Here is a 20,191-nt window from a genome sequence, read left to right as displayed (position 1 = left end):
GGGCAAGCCCTTCTCTCATCGCAAGATATATCTATATATCCTTCCCAATATTGCCGCAAAGATAACGCCGGAAACACAATATTGGGCCAACTCTCCATATAGTGGTGCTACCGCAAATGATACCACCATCGGCGTTAATCATCAATGGGCTGTCTGGCATTTGGACCACCGCTCTTATCAGGATTACAAAGATCTCAGCGGCCGGTTTTCTCCGAGTTTGGCATGCACGGCTTCCCCGCGAACCGAACGGTAAATTACTTCCTCCGAGGGAGACCTAAGAGCCCGCAGTTCCCTCAATCTCGAGTCGTAGACTGCTACAATAAGTCCACGGGCGCACACATGCGTATTACGCGATATCTGGCCGAGAACTTTCGTTTTGATATAGCTTCACTGAAGAATTTTGCCTACTCGTCTCCGTTGATGCAATCGGAAGCCTATTCATACGCTCTAACAGACTGGAAGCGTATGTTCAACGGGCCCGGCCATGAACGATGTGCTGGAGCCCTGATTTGGCAATTTAACGACATCTATCCGGTCACATCACGGGCTTTCGTCGACTATTTCTTGCGACGGAAGCCAGCTTTCTACTCCATCCGCCGTTATTTCGCACCCATTTCGGTTGGTATTGAGCGTACACCAAAGACTCGCTGCCCAGATCCAGATGAGCACCAGGATTCTTACATTCTCTCATTCAAGATATTCGCATACAACACATTAACCCGACACGTGGTATGCGTTTTAATTCTCCAAGCGTTCGACCTAAAGATAAACACCTGGACTCAACTTGAACCCTTAGACGCGAGTCAGATGGTCACCCTCAGGGCGGGCTATAACACTGAGCTTGGGCACCTGGGAGCTCAAGCAGCTTGGACATAGGACTCGCTTGTTCTTGTAGACGCGAGCCTTGTCGATATAGAATCTGGTGAGACGTTTGCTCGAGATATCAACTAGCCTGAGCCATTTCGTTATTTGGTTTGGCCGCAAGATACAAAGCTCACTAGTGGTCCGAGTTAAGGGAGTTAAGGATAAACTAGGACAGACCTGGGAGAACAAGGTCACCATAGTGTTAAACCAACCACTCAAGGGTGTTTGGTCAGAGGCGATTTATAATAGCACTGAGAGGGATGACAAGCCTGAATCACTGTGTTTATTTGTTTTATTATTAACATCCACTAAATAAGCTAGTTACATAAGTCCTTATCTAGGCACTAAGACAGTAGGAGCTGCTGAGTTTAAATTAGGCGTTTGCTATATTTTAATATAATAAAGGAAATAGGGGAGTATTAATCTATTTTATATATTTATATCTATAGGGGGGGGGGCTATATAAGCTTATATTTTTTATTAATTTCTAAAAATCTTTATACTTTTTATTATTAAAAAGGTATTAAATATAAATAATACTAAAGTATATCTCCTTTTTTAATATATTAAGGAAAAAAAGGGCTATTATATAGTATTTTATAAAATATTTTTATATTTTTAGCTTATTATATTTATAAATAAGCCTAGTATTATATTTAAATTTTTTATAATACTTTATAAAGTCTTTATAGCTAGATTTTTTAATTAATAGCTTATATAAGATTAAGTATAAGAAATATAGTTCTAAGGGTATAAGGGGAGTTTTATAAAGGCCTTACTTTTTAGCCTTATAGGACTTTAGGTAATTATTATTTTAATTAGTATTTTATATTTTCCTATATTTTTTTTTTTATTTATTTTTTAATAAAAGTAATAGTAAAGTAATTTCTTAAGTAATAAAAGAATTTTAAACCCTTTTTTATTAATTAATTAGCTTTTTTATTTCCTAGTATATTTTTATAGCTTAAGACTTAGGCTATTTTTATAATTATTTATAAAAGTAGTTTTAGGGTAATTTATTATAGCCTTATATAGGCTTTTTAAAATAAAGTAAGGGTTAAATTTAATATTTTATTTACTATTACTAAGTTATTTAAAAAAAGTAAAATTTTTTAAATATTTAGGTTTACTAAAGTATATACTTTAGTTAGTTTTATAACTTTAAAAATACTTATTACTTTAGTATTATAAACCTTTATATTAGTAAAAGGGTTATATATTATAATTTTTTTAAAATTATAATATATAATAACTCCCTAGCTTATATTACCTTATTTATTTTATAACCTATTTAAGTAAACTAAGAGAGTAAATTTAAGAAGGCTATTAAGTAGCTTTAAGTATTTTTTTATTACCTTAGATTTTAATAAGTCTCTAAGGTTTAAGCTTACTTTAATAGCTTTATTATTTTTAGTAAAAAAAAAAAGTTAAATTATTTTACTTACTAAGGCTATAGTATATTATAAATAAGTAAAAGGGATTTTAAAAAGGAGTTTTTTATTAATATATTTATTAATTAAGTAGTTTTTATTTAGGCTTATAAAATAAGCTATTATATAAAGTTTAGTTTATATTACTTATACTAATACTAAAAAGACTTTAGATTTTTTATATATAATAAAAAAGTTAGTTATTTTTTATATAAAAATAATTACTTTAGCTACTGCCTTAAATAAAAGTTTTAAAATTATAGTTAATTTTATTAAGTTTATTTTTACTTACTTACTTAAGTTTATTATACTTTATTTACTTTTACTAAGTTAAAAAGCTTTTATTTTATATAAGGCTATAGGGGTAATATAAGCTTTAGCTACTATAATTACTATATTTAGCAGGGATTTTTTTTATATTTTATTTAGGAATTTTAAGAAGTTAGCTACTTTAAAAGCTTTTTTTATTATAATTCTAAAATATTTTTTAAAAAAAAGCTATAAGTTTAAGTATATTTTTAACTAGTAAACTAAGTTTTAAAAAACTATAGTTTTTCCCTAAAAGTTTACTTTTTTATTATATATTTAAAATTTAGTTTTATAAAAGTATATAAGTTTAGCTTTATTTAAGTTAAAGAAAACTATATTTATATTACTTTAGTTAAAAGTATTTTTTAATTTTTACTAAAGCTTTTAAATAATTTCCTTAGTATTAGCTTTTACTATTATAATATTAATATTATTTATATATTTAAAGTAAATATTAAAGTTATTAAGTTTTAAGCTAAGGGAAAAGTAAAGTATAAAAATAATAAAGAAAATAAAAAACCTTTATAAAGCTTTATACTTTAGCTTTATTTTTAAAAAGGTAATTCTATAGCTATTTTAAATAAAGGCTTTATAATTACTTATAAAAAAATTAATTTATTTTATAAAAAAAAGGGGCTACTTTTATTCTTTAAGTTTATATATTAAGTAGTTATATATAATTATATTAAAAGTATTAAAAATATTAAATATAAAGAGGAAAATAATAAAGCCTTATATTAAAGTAACTTTAGTATTATATAGTAAGTAAATAACTAAGTTTATTATAGATTTTTTTAAAAAAGCCTTAAAGTATTATTTTAGTAAAATTTTATATTTTATTATTAAAAAGGAGATTTTTTTAACTAAGAGTTTTTTAAAGCTTTTTTTTATATAAAAGAGTAAGGAGATAAATTTATAACTTTTATATATAATATATATTTTCTTTAGCTTTTTAGGTTTAGGGATAATAATAATCTTTATACTTTAAAAAGGGAGTAAGTAATATTTTACTATTAAATATTTATAAAAAAAGTTAATTATATATTTATTAATAGTAAGCTAAGTAAACTATAGGAGGGTAATTAATATATTATTTACGCTAAGTATAATATTACTTAACTTAATTATAGCTTTTTTAACTTTTAGTTTTAATATTATTTAATCTTAGTAAATATTTTTATTAATAAAAAAGTCCTTTTTTTATAAGTTTAAAATATTTTTTTTTATTATTTTATATTTAAGAAGCTTATCCCTAAGAAAAGTTACTTTTTTTATAAAGTCTAAAATACTTTTATTTTTATTTATTAAAAAAAAAAGTTAAAAATAATTTATTACCTTATACTATTTAATTATTAATTAAATATTCTTAATAATACTAGCTTTTAATATAATTTTATTTTAGTAAGTATATTTATTATAATAAATAATATTTTTAAAAGTTTTATAAGCTTTTTTTTAAGTAAAGGAGTTATTTATTAATTTTTTATATATTTTATAAATTATTTTATATTTCTTTAATTACTAAAGTATATTATAATTATTTTAGTACTTAATTTTCTTAGTAGCTTTTATAACTTACTTAAAAAGGTTTTATAAGGCCTTAGTATACTTATTTAGGTTAGTTTTTAATAATAAAGTTAAATTTACTAAGGGAAGGGTTTAGGTAAAGAAGTATATAAATTAACTAAAGTTTTTTTAGTATTTTAGTAAAATATATTTTTTTTTTACCCTTAGGGTTATTTTAAAGGGCTTAAGTAAGTTTATAATTATTATATAATAGTTTAATTTTATATTAAGGGAGTATTTAATTTTTATTATTATAGGGTAATTTATAAAAATTAAGTTAATATATTTTCTTAAGTATTATATAGGAGTATTTATTAAGGCTAAAAGAAAGTTATATTTTTTTACTTATTTTATAATTTTATTACCTATAGGGTTTACGCCTCTACCTAAGTCTTAGAGTTAATATAAGGTATTAAAATTACTTATAATAATTAAGCAGAGGGAAGGAGGGCTTTATTTAATAAAAGTCTTTATAGCTAAGTTTATTAAAGCCTTTTAGTAAATATTAATAATAATATATTTATATATTTTTATTTAATATATATAATTATTTTCTAAGCCTAAGGGAGAAAGTTATTTATTAAGGAGATTTAGGGAGATTTTAATAAATATAAAAACTAAGGGTTTAGTATTTTTTTAATTATTTAGGGGGTTATATACTTAATATTTAAGATAATTTTTAATTTATTTTTTATTTAATACTTTATTTTATTAAATATAGGGTTTTTAAATTAATATAATATTATAATTACTTTTTTATATTAGTAATAAGGTAATATTTTAATAAGGATTAGACTTTTTAATATTAGTTTAGAAAATTTTAAAGTTAGTATTTCTTTAGTAATTATAATAGGGCTTATTATTTATAAGCTTATATTAAAGGGTTTATTAATTTTAAAAAAGATATTAAATATATTTTTATTTTCTTTAGCGCTTTTACCCTTTTTTTTATTATTTAGGCTAGCTATATAAATTACTAACCTAGTAGGGGAGGTTTTTTTATAAAGGTTTTTCTTATTTAAGTTAACTTTAATAATAATTTTTTAAGCTAAAGCTTAGGGGGGGAAAAGTAATATTAAGCTAAAGATTAATAATTATAAGCAGGGGCTTATTTAAGTCCCTGGGTTAAGTATTATTTTAATATTAAGGGCTAGTATAAAGGCTAGTTTAGGCTTAGGTAGGTTAGCTTTATTATATTTTTACTAACTTAATTTTTAAATAGCCTAAAGTTAGGTTTTAGTAATTTAAATTTTTTTTTTATTTTTAATAATTAATTTAGTAAAATACTTTAGGGAATTTATAATATAAAAGCTATTATAATTAATATATTAAGGCAGGGATAAGTAATTAATTATAATATTATTATATTTATAAAATAACTTATTATATTTATAATATTTTTTAGTTTTAGTATAATTTTAAGGGTTATAAAATCTAAAATACTATAAGTATTAAGTAACTTAAGGGGGCTAAACTTAGGTTCTTACTAAAAAGAAATTACTAAATAGCCTAAAACTTAGTTTAATATTTTTTTTAAAAAAGATAAAGTAATAATATATATTAAGAAATTTCCTAAAGGGGGCTTTATAATAGGCTACTAAAGGGTTTTTAGCCCTAGCCTTAATATATACCTTTTTAGAAATTAGTATATTTATAAAGTAAGTTTTACTTAAGTTTATATAAGTTTTTAATATATTATATATAAAAAGAATTTTTTAAGTATATACTTTTTTAATTTTTAAGTTATTATTTTTTATTTAAGTTTAAAGTATAATAATTTTATTTTATATATTTTAATTTTTACCCCTAAGGGTAAAGTTTAATTAAACCTTTTAAAAGTAAGTAATATTTTTATTAATAAGTTTTAAGATTTTAATTAGTTTTTATTTAGCCTTAATAATTAATAGTTTTTTTTATATATAATTTAATAAAACTTAAATAAAAATATAGTTATTAAGCTTTTTTTTAAGTTTATTAGTTTTATTTCCTAGTTTATTAATAATATAGGCTAGCCTTTTACTATTAGGAACTAGGTTTTTTAAAATTATAAGCCTTTTTTATATTTTTTTATTATAAATATCCCTATGTAATATAACTTATATTTATATAACCCCAGAGCCCTTTTAGCCTACTTTTTTAATAGTTATAAATACTTCTGCTTTAGTAAGGTTTTTAATAGCCTTTAGTTTATTACCCTTAATATAAAATATATTAGTTAATATTATTTTAGTTAGTTAAGTAGTTTTTTTTTTACTACTTAATTTTTTAAGGTTTTTAAGCCTTTCCTTAGGGTTAATATAAAAAATAATAAAGTTTTTAAGTATAATATTTAAGTAAAATTAAATTTATTTTACTATTATTAAGAAAAGTTAAAATATATATTATATTAGGCAGGAGTTAATAATTATAATTATATTTAATATTATATTTTATTTAGCTTATTATTATATATTAATTTTATTAATTTAATTTATAATTTTATTCTTAGTAAAAGATTTCTTTTTTTTACTTAAGTTAATAGCTTTTTTTATATTATTAAAAATAAAAGTAATAAAATCTCTTAAGGCTATTTATATTATAATTACTACTATTATTATACTTAGTTTTATTTTATTAAAGCTAAGCAAGGGTATTTTATTTATATTAAGGGCTTTTTTAAAGTATTTTTTTTTTTAAGGGTAAAAGAGAAAATTATAACTTTTTTTATTTTTAAGCTAAAGGGGGTTACTTTTTTCTAAGGCTAAAGGGCTATTATAAGTCTAAGGGTAATAGGATTTAATTTATTTTAGGTATTTAAAGGGTTTATAAATATTTTTATTTCTCTAGAGTTCCTAAATAGGATTATAAAAGTAAATAAAAAGGTTGTTTTATTTAATAGCTAGTTAAATAAAGTAAGGGTTTTTAGTAGTTAGGTACCTAAAAGGTGGGGTACCTGTAGATGTAGGAGGGAAGCTTGGGCCTGAATTACTATGGGAGGATAACATAGTAGACCTATTACCTAGTCAGGAGATAAGTTATCGTATTAAAGGATTAAAGGATTAAAGGGAAGGGAGGTTTCAGGAAGGTTTCTCTATGATTGGGAGATTAAATAATATGATAGATCATTTCCTGATGTTCAGTACCGGTATTGTGGTCCAGATTCTTATTTGAGTAAGCTACCCTCTTATATCTTAGGTCATTTTACGTTAATCATTTCCATGCTATCAATCTCTTTCCTACCACCCAATACATCTTCTTCAATACAATTCGTAGTTCGAGAGAGTCCCTCCAGCATTCGTAGCCCAGTGTTAATATTAAACCTTTCTCACATAAAGTCTAAAAGCAGCGCAGTGCTTCTCTATATAAATAGTCACTAGTGTGTTCATATCCACGAAGCTAGATCAAGTACGTGATATAAAAGACTCAACTATAACCAACCTTCCCCAACCTCCAAGATACTATTAACCATACCATACACCGCCTTATCCAAAGGCAGAGGCCCATCATACCCCCAAACCCCCTTGGCTCAGGAAGGATCTATCGTAGCAATTAGTATCCCCCGCTCTAAACAAGCATTTGCAAGTCGGTACTTTAATTCCGGGCGAATCGCTGCAACATATCCACCCACGTCACTCATTTAGAAATTACAGCCCCCAATGAGGATACGTTTTCTTCCAACCTCAGTGGCAGGTGGAGCATTTAGAGCGAGGATATGAACTCGAGCAACGTCACGTACGTCGGTGGCCATAGGTATTGCCAAAGGCGGAGATAATTCCAGTGAAGAACTCGTTAGAAGGAGGTTATAGAACCTACCAAGCGATGAGTGATTTTTCAATTCCTCTTTCTGTATGTTGGTACCTCTCGCGAGCGGTCCATAAAAAAAGGCGGATTAACTGGGAATAAATTATTATATTTGGACTCAGAGACCTTAGACTTGGTACTTAATACGTACTTATTGTAACATCCACTTCTGGGTGTTCATCAGCAAACTTCCATATCTGTTGCTCAGTCAGAGACTTCGCAGCACCGTATAGCCAAAGAGGATTCTCTTTGTGTTTGCCGCTAAGAACCTGCTCAGTCGTTGCGGGATTCCAATCTATTTGAGAGTCAGATAACAGCGGTTTGGGGGACAGAAAACTTGTGTGAATATAGACATACCTTTCTCGGTGAAGATATAATTGCTAAACAATTTGCGCCCTATGGTGATTTATCTATAAGCCGGGCATTTCCATCCAACCGACATCGCTGTCACCAGTCTTCATTCTGCCTTCTCCAGCCTTTGAACAAGACATATCTTCCAATATCTTTTCCTCGTCAACCGCAGATCTCATGAATTTTTTTTTTTGCATCGATACATCCTTGATACAGAGGGCAATACGATAGTAGTATAATTGGCGTGAAAAATGACCCGAATTAGCCAATCTCGCGAGGGTCAACCCCCCCTCCCCATTCACGAATGGAGGGCAGTCCAGGCACTAGGTGGCGGTTTGCAAAGACTCTACTTAGTTGTCAAGAAGGAGCGCAGCTCGAATGCAACGACACGTGCCTGGATCAGTATCTCTACAGACGAGCAGCTAAAAGAGCAATGGGACCGCTTACATGCCTCACACAACGAGCCGACTTCCCTCCCCTTATACGGCGTCCCCTTTGCCGCAAAGGACAACATAGATGCGGCGGGTTTCGCAACCACAGCAGCTTGCCCGGCATTTGCGACGATTCCTGCCACTGACGACGCTGCTGTTGTTGCCAGACTAAAGGCAGCTGGTGCCATCCTCATTGGCAAGACCAACCTCGATCAGTTCGCTACAGGGCTCGTCGGAACTCGGTCACCGTTCGGAGCGGTTCCCAACAGTTTCGACCCTACCAGAGTAAGCGGTGGATCCAGTTCGGGCAGTGCCGTCGTAGTCGCCTGGGGAGTTGTCCCATTTTCTCTTGGAACCGACACGGCGGGATCTGGTCGTGTTCCCGCCGGCTTGAATAACATCGTCGGCCTAAAACCCACGCGCGGTGCTCTGAGCGCAAGAGGCGTGGTACCGGCTTGTCGGACACTAGACTGCGTGTCTATTTTCGCTCTCACTACAGATGACGCTGAGACTGTCTTGTCTGTCGCAGAGGGTTACGACGCGCAAGACTCTTACTCGAGGATCCGGCCGTTGAGCACCAGACACACTCCAGATTCTGAATTCGGATCCAGGGCGAATAAAAGGTTACAGTCCGTGCTGGCTATCTGTGCCAATCCACCTTGGTTCGACCGCGATGACCATTCTCCTTCTTATGAAGCCGCCCTCGACAGGGCCAAATCACTCGGATGGGTACTACAGCCTGTCGACTTCACATTGCTTTTCGAGCTTGCATCATTGCTTTACTTCGGTCCGTGGGTTGCGGAGCGTTATCAAGCCATTCAAGCTTTTATCCAGAACATTGAACCAGATCAAATGGATCCCGTGGTGCACAAGATCATCAAACAGGCAGAGGAATTTTCTGCCACAGACGCGTTTGACGGCGAATACAAGAGGCAAGACTTGACCCGCCAGATTGAGCTAGCATTTGCCGCATATGACGGCCTCCTTGTGCCTACAACACCCACATTCCCAACCTTCGAATAGGTCTCTCTCAGCCCTGTGGAGGAGAACTCGCGATTGGGCACCTATACCAACTTTGTCAACTTTTTAGATTGGTCCGCCTTGTCGATACCTGCAGGATTTCGACATGATGGGCTGCCGTTTGGGTTCACATTAATCGCAAATAATTGGCAGGAGCCACAGCTGTTGAGATGGGCCCGGACATGGTTAGCTGGCCAGACAAGAACACTTGGAGCTGTATCTGCACGCTGTCTCGAGCCGGCACTGTCGAAACCCCAAGAAGCACACGCTTCGGAGAAGATATTCGAGAAGAGGATTAGCGTTGCCGTAGTCGGCGCTCATCTCTCGGGCATGCCTCTAAACAAAGATCTTGTCTCGCGTGGTGCTGTTCTCAGTCGTAAGACGAGGACTTCGAATCGTTATCGTTTATTCGCGCTTCAGAACGAAAGCGGCCCGGCTCGGCCAGGTCTGCAGCGCCTACAGGGTGCACAAGCGGGGACAGAGATCGTTGTCGAGGTATGGGAAATACCCGAGACAGCTTACGCTGGCTTTTCCGACACCAGTCCTTCACCACTTTCAATAGGGAAAATAAAGCTTAGAGATGAGTCTTGGGTCTCTGGCTTTGTTTGCGAGCCGTACGGCCTTGAAGGAGCGGTCGACATCACACATTTTGCGAGTTGGCGGTCTTACATCAACCGCCTGGATCAGCCAGAGCCAGCCTCACTTGGCTCAGTGTCTACAGTCTTGATAGCCAATCGCGGAGAGATTGCCGTACGGATCATACAGACGCTGCATAAGTTGGGCCTCAAGGCAGTGGCCGTGTACTCGAGCGTCGACGCCGATTCCTCTCACGTTGGCTTTGCGGATCTGTCCTACGAGCTCAAGGGCCAATCCGTGGCCGAGACGTACCTCTCAATCAGCCAGATTCTTACCATCGCAAAGTCTGCAGGAGTAAACGCAATCATCCCAGGCTATGGATTTCTGGCTGAAAATGCTGATTTCGCCATCGCCGTTGAAGAAGCCGGCGTGACCTGGGTTGGTCCTACCCCAGCACAGATGGTCGAACTTGGCCTAAAGCATCGCTCACGCGCAGTAGCAATTGAGTCTGGTATTCCCGTGGTTCCTGGTTCCAAGGGCACATTAACGTCACTGGACGATGCACTTATCGAGGCCGAGAACGTGGGCTACCCATTGATGCTCAAGAGCACGGCCGGTGGCGGTGGTATTGGTTTGAGGCGCTGCGCAAACGAGGCCGAATTAAGGGATGCCTTTGAAGGTGTCCAGCGTCAAGCAGTAGCCAATTTTGGTGACGGGGCCGTCTTCATAGAGCGCTTCGTTGAACTGGCGCGTCATATTGAGATCCAAGTCATCGGAGACGGCAGAGGAGCTGCCGTTACAGCTGGTGAAAGAGACTGCGCGCTCCAACGACGACACCAGAAGGTTGTTGAAGAAAGCCCCGCGATAATGGTGCCGGAAGGACAGCGTGTCGCCATGAGGGCTGCTGCTGTGCGGCTGGCTGCTCACGTCAAGTACCGCAATGTTGGCACGATTGAGTTCATCTACGACGTGAACAAAGACGAGTTCTACTTTCTCGAAGTCAATACTCGCTTGCAAGTTGAGCATCCAGTAACCGAGCTGGTGACAGGATTGGACCTTGTAGAATGCATGCTGCAAGTTGCTGCCGGTCAAGGAGTTGACCTCTTCAGCAGCCCAGTCAACCATCTTCCAACAACGGGGGCGTCTATTGAAGTACGATTGTACGCTGAGAGCCCTTTGGAGCAGTTCCGTCCATGCGCTGGGACGGTGAGCAAACTGAATTGGCCCGTATCACTACGCGTTGATACCTGGATTGATGAGGGCACCCGCGTCACGACGCTTTACGACAGTATGATTGCGAAGCTCATTGCCGTGGGATCGGACCGTCGCGAGGCTCGCAGAGGGCCTGAATAACACTGTCGTTGAAGGCGTCCAGACAAATCTTGAATATCTGCGGCAAATCGTGGCATCGGAATTATTCTCTTCGGGAAACTTTCATACCAAGTCGCTGGACTCGTTTCAGTTCATATCTTCCACATTTGAGGTAATTGAGCCCCATGGAGGTGTGTCCGTACAAGACTATCCGGGCAGGTGTGGCTACTGGAGCGGCCCAGCTGATAATCTTTCTTTCCGCCTCGCCAACCGACTTGTGAGCAACGACGATGATGCTGCAGGACTTGAGTGTACGCTACACGGACCTCATCTGAGGTTCCATCGTGATGCAGTGGTTGCCGTCACGGGCGGTGAAACTCTCTTGCTCATCGATGAAGAGCCTGTCCCTCTGAGCACGACGTTGCGTATTAAAGCCGGACAAACATTACACGTGGGTGCCATCACAGCCGGCTACCATGTCTACATTGCCATTGGCGGTGGTATCGAAGTTCCGTCCGTTATGGGTAGCAGGTCAACCTTTGAACTGGCTAAAATGGGAGGCTATAAGGGTCGTTCGCTTCGTCCACGAGACATTATACCCATAGGTACTTCCCAAGCCAAGACAATCAGATTACTGTCCTGTCCTGTAATCTCACCCAAAACAGGTTGACGGTAGAAGCTGGAGGATTCGTGTGCTCCCCGGACCACACGGAGCACCTGACTACTTCACCCATGATGGCCTCGTAAAGCTATTCTACAGTACCTGGAAGGTACACCAAAACAGTAATCGTCTCGGCATCCGGCTTTCGGGGCCCAAGCCGGAATGGGCGCGCGATTCGGGAGGTGAGGCAGGGCTGCATCCGTCTAATATCCACGACGGCCCCTATTCTATTGGAAGTGTGAGCTTCACGGGTGATGAAGCTGTTATTCTCGGATGCGATGGGCCGAGCCTTGGAGGCTTCGTCGTTTTTAGCGTAATCATCTTGGCGGATCAGTGGAAGATGGGGCAGCTGCGGTCAGGAGATTCCGTATCGTTTGAGCCCATCTCTTCTCAAACAGCACTAAAGCTGGACAGCGAACTTCAGCGCGCAATATCGCAGATCAGGTTGCCACACGATCTTGGGATTGAGGAAACAGTCGTAACCCCCGGCCTCGATGGCCTGGAGGTTGTTCTCAGAGAAACAGTGCACAATAGACACGGCTATGTCTGCCGCCAGGCTGGAGATAATGCGCTGCTCATAGAAATCGATGGCACCTCTGACTTTGATCTTGCGAGAAGCTTTGGGATCTTTGCATTCTGCGAGCGCCACCGTGAATAGCCGATTCCTGGTGTCAAAGAACTCACTCCGGGTGTGGGTACTATTCATGTCATTTATGATCATGGGCTACCGGTTGCCACCTTGATCGACCGGCTCTTCGCTCACCTGGCGACATGTCAATTAAGACACAGCATCCCCTCGAGAACAGTACGACTACCTCTTGCCTTCGATGATGCTGTCTGCCGGGCTGCTGTAGAGCGCTATGCTTCTACAATCCGTGGCGAGGCCCCTCAGCTCCCAAGCAACATTAACTTTTTGCAAGAGCTGAATGGTATAGAAGATATATCAGTGCTCTTACACAGCGCGACTTTCCTCGTAGTGGGGCTTGGTGATGTATTCCTTGGCTCTCCTTGCGCAGTGCCACTCGATCCCCGTCACAGACTGTTTGGAACCAAGTATAATCCCTCACGCTCTTTCACGCCGCGTGGAGCAGTAGGCATCGGTGGGCAATACCTCTGCGTTTATGCCACTGACTCGCCAGGTGGATACCAGCTTGTTGGAAGGACAAAGGATATATGGGCATCACCGGAGACTCTATCGTCAAATGTTAATCCACCTTGGCTATTCCGCCAATTCGATCGCATAACCTTCTACCCGGTGACAGAAGAAGAGCTAGACAGCCAACCAGCGGATAAGCCAATACAAATTGTCGAGGGCGAACTGGATCTTATATGGTACGAATCTCTATTGGCTGACAATAAGGAGCTCATCGCTCAACACCGAGCACAGCAAAGAGCATCGATGCTCAATGTGCCTTTCCTCGAAGATTTGTTAAAGCCGTACATTCACAAATCCCGGACAGTGAAAGGAGCTTCCAAGGGAGAACGTGGGAGTGCCTATGGCTCACAGGTACCATCAACGATACCAGGACGTTGCTTTGAAGTGCATGTACGGCCCGGACAGAAGATTATCAAGGGCCATCCACTGGTAAGCATCGAGTCGTGCAAGATGGAGGTTGTTGTCAGGAGCTCCCTTGATGGAGCGTGCAGTGCCGTGCTGGTTGAAGCCGGTGACAATGTCGACGCTGGAGATGTTTTAGTAGTTATAGATTTGGTTACCTAAGATTAAGCGACGCCAGCTTAGTCGCACACCTGAATACATACATATAAACATGCCAATTCGCGCAAATTCTTGTGTCATTTTTTTTTTTCATACACCGCGGCAGCTTTGCCAAGCGGCAGTCCAGTTATAAAGGTTAAAGATCCTGCTGAATCTTTCACATTCTTAGCCCCTATGTGTTGCACACAGACTATCTGATAACCCTAAAAAGAACAGTCTTGTCGCTGACATGTAGTATATATAGCTAGTATTTCTTTATTATTGAATTAGTACTCTAGGGATTATCTTTGTAAAAGTTAGTATCCCCGCAGCAAAACATTATGAATACTTATCTTAATAGTATAAAAGCAGCTAAATTACCTCGTAAACGGATTCTTCTGTGCGATGAACTACATGTTATGAAATTAATACAATCGGAATCTACCATAAAGTGCCTCATAACGAATTAACTTTGTATACAACTTCTCTATGAAATTCTCCTGCCTTAGAAAACCCTTTTAAATCCAACCTCTCGTGTTTGACGCCGCTTGCCGTCTTTCAGCTTGTCATGAGGATGAGCTTTGTCAAGGAGAGATAATAGAGCCGCCAAACCCATGGAAAAACTAGTTAAGTATAGGGTAAGTTCCCGAGCGAACACTTGAGTAAGTTCAATTGTCCAAGAACTTCCCCCGCTCTCTTATCATGTTTCCAATTACTCTTTATTCTTATCTTTCAATTTGAAATCCCAAAGGAGTTCCCCTCAATAGTGATATAACACTTCACTGCCTACTGGTTCGGATGGTAGGCTGGGTTTGACGCATACGATGGCTGGTTCTTTGGTCAGTTTAAAGACAGCATCCATAGACTCTCTTGAGTTGATATTAGACGGACCAGCGGGGTGCGGATTAATACAAGGGCCGTAAGCTACTGCTAAGCTGCCCGAATATATGTACATAGGCTACTCACCAGCACCTCACTTCACCTCGAGCTCTAGATTCTCATTGGTATAGAGCTGGGAGCTACACAGGCACATCAAGGAATCGGGTTGCGGCTCACTGCTATATCAAGGGGTGATGAGACTGCACAAACTCTAGCTTCACTGTAGCCAACCAGCAAGGGAGCTAGCCGGCATGGACCAATCCATCAGCAATCGTGCATCCCACCAGTTTCATCAGGGACCGCCCATCTTACCGCGACCTGCAGAGGATCCAGAAGCCCATGGCTCTTCAGGCGTTCTATCTTCTCGAAATCTGCCTCGGATCCATCATCGTAGCTGTACCGAGTGCAGTCGCCGCAAGGTACGATGCAACCATCACCAGCCGTGCTCCAACTGTGTCAAGGCTGGGAGCGAGTGCATCTTTCCCACGTCCAGGCGCACCCCGGTGAGGCGTGAAAAAGCCACCAAAAGACGAGACGAGGAGCTACTAAAATCGCTGCGGAGGCTCCAGCGCCGACTACAGTCCACCGAGATTGCACAGCTGGTGGCTCAGGGCGAAGCTGGTGACAATGGAGACGAAGGCAACCGCTCCGAGGAAAGAATAAGTCGAGATGAAGAGGCGAGAACTCAGCAAATCAGCCCTTTCGGTCCTTCTCCATCGACAACTCATGTTGACGATGTGCCGGGCAATACAGAGGAGCCTGCTCGGCTAATGCTTGATCACGACCGCAGCCGGTACATTAGCAATCATTTCTGGGCAAGCATGTCCAGAGAGGTATGTTACATATAGCTTCTCATCCAGCCCATCATCGAACTTTGGACTCTCTGACCGGGCGCTTCAGATTGATGAAATGCGTGACATCTTGGACGGCTCCTCGTCAGAGCAGGAAAATGACGACCAAGACCACCAAGACCAAGGCAGCGAGGCGACGCCAAGCTCTCGTCTCTCCCACAATAGCCGTGATTTTCCCATCTTCAGCCCGTCCGCTACTTCGCAGTCACTACAGTCTCTTTACCCGAGCTCTTCGGATCTTTTGACCATTTTCGATGTGTTCCAAGAAAACGTCGATCCCGTTGTTCACATCTTCCACCGCCCTACTATGCGAAAAACCATCACCGAGGTACTGCCACTCGTCGACGGATCGTCGCTGGACCGCATGACGGAAGTGGTCGTGTTTTCCATCTGTTATGCTGCACTGACTAGTCTGAGCGATGCAGACTGCCAGAAGCTGTTAGGAGAAGACCGGCGCGTGTTGCTCTCGCGATATCGGTATGCGACTGAGCAGTCGCTCTCCAGAGCCCGCTTCCTGGAGTCGCAAAACCTAGGGATCCTCGCAGCCTTGATATTGTTCTTGCTCTGCCTTCGTCGACACGACGACTCCCGCCTCGTGTCCAGCCTTCTCGGAGTGGTGATTCGCAATGCGCAAGCCGTGGGATTGCATCGTGACGGCACAAAGTTCAACCTCTCGCCGTACGAGACGGAGTGGAGGCGTCGTCTGTGGTGGCACACTTGCGTGCTCGACATCCGCGCCGCCGAAGATCACGGGTGCGACCCGTCAATTTACGACCAGAATTACGACACCAGATTCCCGCTCAATATCAGCGATGACGATCTGTCCCCCGAAGCCACCACTGCGCCACCAGAACGCCAAGGAATCACTGATATGACCTTTTGTCTCCTACGCTTCGAGGTTGCGGTCGCCATCCGCAAACTCAACTACCATGGGCCTGTTGGGACTCAGGAGCCGCCACTATCCACGGCTGAGAAACGTGACTTTGTGGAGAAAATAGAGAAACGCTTTCACGAACGCTATATTAACTGCTGCGACATCACCAAACCCTTTGACTGGGTCTCAGCTGCATGGGCACGGCTGATGCTGTCCAAAATGTGGCTTGCCGTGAGCAATCCGCTACATCCCCAAGACATCACCGACGGTGCTACTTCTCTCAATCTCCGACATGTAGCCTTTGAAAGGTCAGTCGAAATGCTGGAGCTAGCAGACTCGTTAGAAACGGGGCATAGGGCTGCAAGATGGCGGTGGCTGTTCATGACACACGTCCAGTGGCACGCCGTTGTCTTTGTGTTGGCCTATCTCTGCGTCCATCCTAAAGACGAGCTGTCACCTCGTGCGTGGCTGGTGATGGACAGAGTCTGTGAGCGGTGGCCTCACGATAGTCGCTCTAAGAAAGGGATGCTCTGGGGGCCCATCCATCGACTAATGGACCGCGCACAACAAATTCGGGTCCGACAAGGTTGCGGTCCTCCGGGGGGGCCCGGTGTATCCAAAGAGAGCCATCACCGGTCTTACCATAACCCTCCGCCAGGCATTGCTTCGCAAAGTCGAGTCTCGGCAGCCGCGCTCACAACATTCGAAGCGATGACTCAATCTACAGTCCTTGCCAGAGACAATCCTGTACCTTCAATCCCTCTGACACGTCAAGGCATCGAAGAAGCTGAGCATCACCTCACTACAAGTATAGACCTAGCAGACAGCAGCTCTACCCCCAGCTTTGGGGTTTCCGTGCAAGCTCCCGGAATGAGTAGCCTCCAAGTTCTCCAGGACCCCCAGTCAGACTGGGCCAACATCCTACATGAGCTGCAGCATGGCTTTCGGGAGGACCCATACGTTGACATGACAGACCCAGCAGAGGCGATACATGAGTACGGTAACAATCTCTGGGGCATGCTCTAGCTGCAGGCTCGTAAGGGTTAATCACATACCACATCATCGTGTGCTACAGCGAAGGGACGAATCATTGTCAAGAGCTAGATACGGATCAATTAACCCTCCAATCAAACTCATTTGTTGTTGATTTCCCTTTTCAGTTGTCTACTGGAGAAACACAGATGCTATCCGCTGATAGTGAACCGTCCGTCACCACTAAACCCACTGCGCCTCCTGCATAGTCCTCGTCTACTGCGGCCAATTCCGCCTGACCGACTCTACCTTCGATCTTGCTGCCCTGCACGCGTAGGTGCATTTGGTACTTGATGTTTTCTTCCCATGCAAAAGGCATGCTCATCAGCTCTATCCTCTTATCGTCAGCAGCCTTGATCAACGCCACCCGTTTGTCTTTGGTCAACATGAGCCCGTAATAGCGATCAAGTCCCTGGACCCGAGCGGCAACGCCCATCGGCCCACCGAAGTTGACTACAAAATCCGACACCGTCACGTCATAGTCGACCCAGTCCCTGGTACCCTGGCTTAGGAGGCCCTCACCTCGGTCTTGGGCGATGAAGAATGATGGTCCCATGTCAGTATGCACCTTGTCCACGGAACTAACCCAAGCACGGTTCCAGAAACTCTGGTATCTACTCTTGTTCGCGGGTCGTTTCAGTGTCATTCGAGGTGCACCATTCCATCGCATACTGTGAAGAAATATGGCACCATCAAGGTTCGGAGAGCCTATGGAGGTGCTGATCGCGATGCCAATTTGCTGGATGGGCCAGTTCTGAAGGCTCTCGGGAATGATCCACTCTAGGCTGTCATGCTGCCCGGGCTTGATCTTAATTGGCCGACTATCCACAGTTTTCAAGGTGTCGTTTTCGTCGTATGCCTTTATTCTCACACACATGGTCGAGATCGCAGTGTTGTTGTCGGCTGCGTGCAGTTCTGCTTTGACCCGTTGGCCTGGGTACACCAAAGGTGAGGCCATGATTTCGTAATTTCGATCAACCTGGAGGATATCCAGTGGCGTGAAGGTGGGTGTCATTACTTCCACAGCACCGCTCGTGTCTGTCAGATTGTTGATGTGAATACAAAGGCTATCAACTCCGCTGTCTTGGCCTTGGCTGATGCGAACCACATCCGAAGGAGACTGGAAGCCCTGAACGCTACCAGGAAGGGAGAAGTGAAACTGAGCGCCATCCTTTGGCGGCTGGAGGGGTGGACTGCCGGACAAGCGGTGACCGAGATTGGCTATATCGTACGCTATGCGTGCTGCGTTGTTTATCGAGTAGCCACCGTCGGCGCTGGAGATGATGGCTCGATCGGCCAAAGGGCCTAGCCAGTCAGGACCATCTTGAAATGCGGCCAGGCCGTGCATCAAAGCAACCAAGCACGCAACATTTCCGGCATTGCAGTCGGTATCCCAGCCACAGGTGTTGATGACATGCATTGCCTCATGAAAGTCGTGTCCTGCGTATAGTAGAGCCATGATCATGATGGCATGGTTGGGGACAACGTGGCAAATACCAGGATACTTATCATATCCATAATTATCTTCGATTCGCTGACGCGTTTGCCTCCAGTCGCCGCCCTCTTGCACCCAGCGCCTGACGTCGGCAATCATACGCGCTATAACGGAGTCAGTTGGAACAAACGCCAGACCGGCATCAAGGAGATGGTTGACGTCGCTGGACAGGAACGCCTCTGCCTCCATGACCGCCCATAACTTGGCCGCATGTACGGCTTCGCCATCGTGGCTCACCCGTGCGGCTGCCTCGGCAAGCCGCGCCGCCAGAGCCTGATTTCCCGGAGCGACCATAGCCCAGCCATCGATGAAGATTTGAGCGCCAATCTGCTCTGCCAGAGTGCGACCATTCGTCTTGAACGCACCGCTGGCAGGAGCAGTGATGCCGTTTTTGAGATTGAGGAATGCTGTATGCTCGGTCGAGATGCCATTGCCTCCCCACCAGAAGATAGAGCGGCCCTCGACGACGTTGTTCAGCCAAGTCTTGCCGACATCCTTAGACGAGAGGTCTGCAGAGGTGCCGTGCTCTTCCAGCGCACGGACAAAGGTAAAGGTACCCGAGACGTCATCGTCAATTACAACAAGTGGTAAATCTAGCTTGTCGTGTACATAGTAGCGAATGTCTCCGAGCTTGTCCTGGATTTCTTGATATGTCCAGTTTTCGAACGGCCGCCCGAGGTACACACCCACCAGCTTCCCGAGAACGCCAGCGTAGACTCGATGCAGATAGTCATTGGGTATAGGCGACATGGCTTTTTCTGACCGTGTAATAGTTTGATAGTTTGACAAATGAGGAAACAAAAGAGGGTCGTAAGATGCGGCTATAGTACAGGGGCTCTCAGCTATCGTAGGAGCTTCAATGAGCTTCAATGAGGAAGTGCCGGTTGCGGCTCTGCAGTAGCTTCAAGCAGTAATTATACTGACAAATGCAAAGAATATTTGCGCGTGTCCACGTGTATCAAAAATCTTGTCTTATTCTTGTCCTTACCACTGTACTCCCCGACGTGAAACCACGGTTCGGAACACAACCCTCGCGTCCCGAACCCGAGCCCCCTCTCCCCCACC

At 41.0% G+C, this 20,191-nt stretch overlaps 4 protein-coding genes across 4 annotated transcripts; 3 read left to right on the top strand and 1 right to left on the bottom strand.

Moving 5' to 3' along the window:
• Window positions 1-144: 144 nt before the first annotated feature.
• On the top strand, window positions 145-876 carry Triagg1_5536 (uncharacterized protein; the record flags this gene model as incomplete). Its single annotated transcript, XM_062900061.1, has 1 exon — window positions 145-876. One exon carries the CDS (start codon window positions 145-147, stop codon window positions 874-876), a length of 732 nt encoding a protein of 243 aa, XP_062755657.1.
• A 7,675-nt stretch (window positions 877-8,551) lies between these two features.
• Window positions 8,552-14,019, top strand: Triagg1_5535 (uncharacterized protein; the record flags this gene model as incomplete). The annotated part of the gene is made up of 5 exons (XM_062900060.1): window positions 8,552-9,718; window positions 9,776-11,615; window positions 11,668-12,155; window positions 12,304-12,949; window positions 13,106-14,019. The coding sequence occupies 5 exons, from the start codon at window positions 8,552-8,554 to the stop codon at window positions 14,017-14,019; spliced, it is 5,055 nt and encodes a 1,684-aa protein (XP_062755656.1).
• Window positions 14,020-15,213: 1,194 nt separating this feature from the next.
• On the top strand, window positions 15,214-17,625 carry Triagg1_5534 (transcriptional regulator family: Fungal Specific TF; the record flags this gene model as incomplete). The annotated part of the gene is made up of 3 exons (XM_062900059.1): window positions 15,214-15,293; window positions 15,368-15,707; window positions 15,775-17,625. The coding sequence occupies 3 exons, from the start codon at window positions 15,214-15,216 to the stop codon at window positions 17,623-17,625; spliced, it is 2,271 nt and encodes a 756-aa protein (XP_062755655.1).
• A 130-nt stretch (window positions 17,626-17,755) lies between these two features.
• Window positions 17,756-19,876, bottom strand: Triagg1_5533 (uncharacterized protein; the record flags this gene model as incomplete). The annotated part of the gene is made up of 1 exon (XM_062900058.1): window positions 17,756-19,876. One exon carries the CDS (start codon window positions 19,874-19,876, stop codon window positions 17,756-17,758), a length of 2,121 nt encoding a protein of 706 aa, XP_062755654.1.
• Between the last annotated feature and the right edge of the window lie 315 nt (window positions 19,877-20,191).

This window comes from Trichoderma aggressivum, assembly GCF_033847375.1.
Source record: "Trichoderma aggressivum f. europaeum strain CBS 100526 chromosome Unknown scaffold_019, whole genome shotgun sequence".
NCBI lineage: Eukaryota > Fungi > Ascomycota > Sordariomycetes > Hypocreales > Hypocreaceae > Trichoderma > Trichoderma aggressivum.
This window is presented reverse-complemented; position numbering and strand designations above follow the sequence as displayed.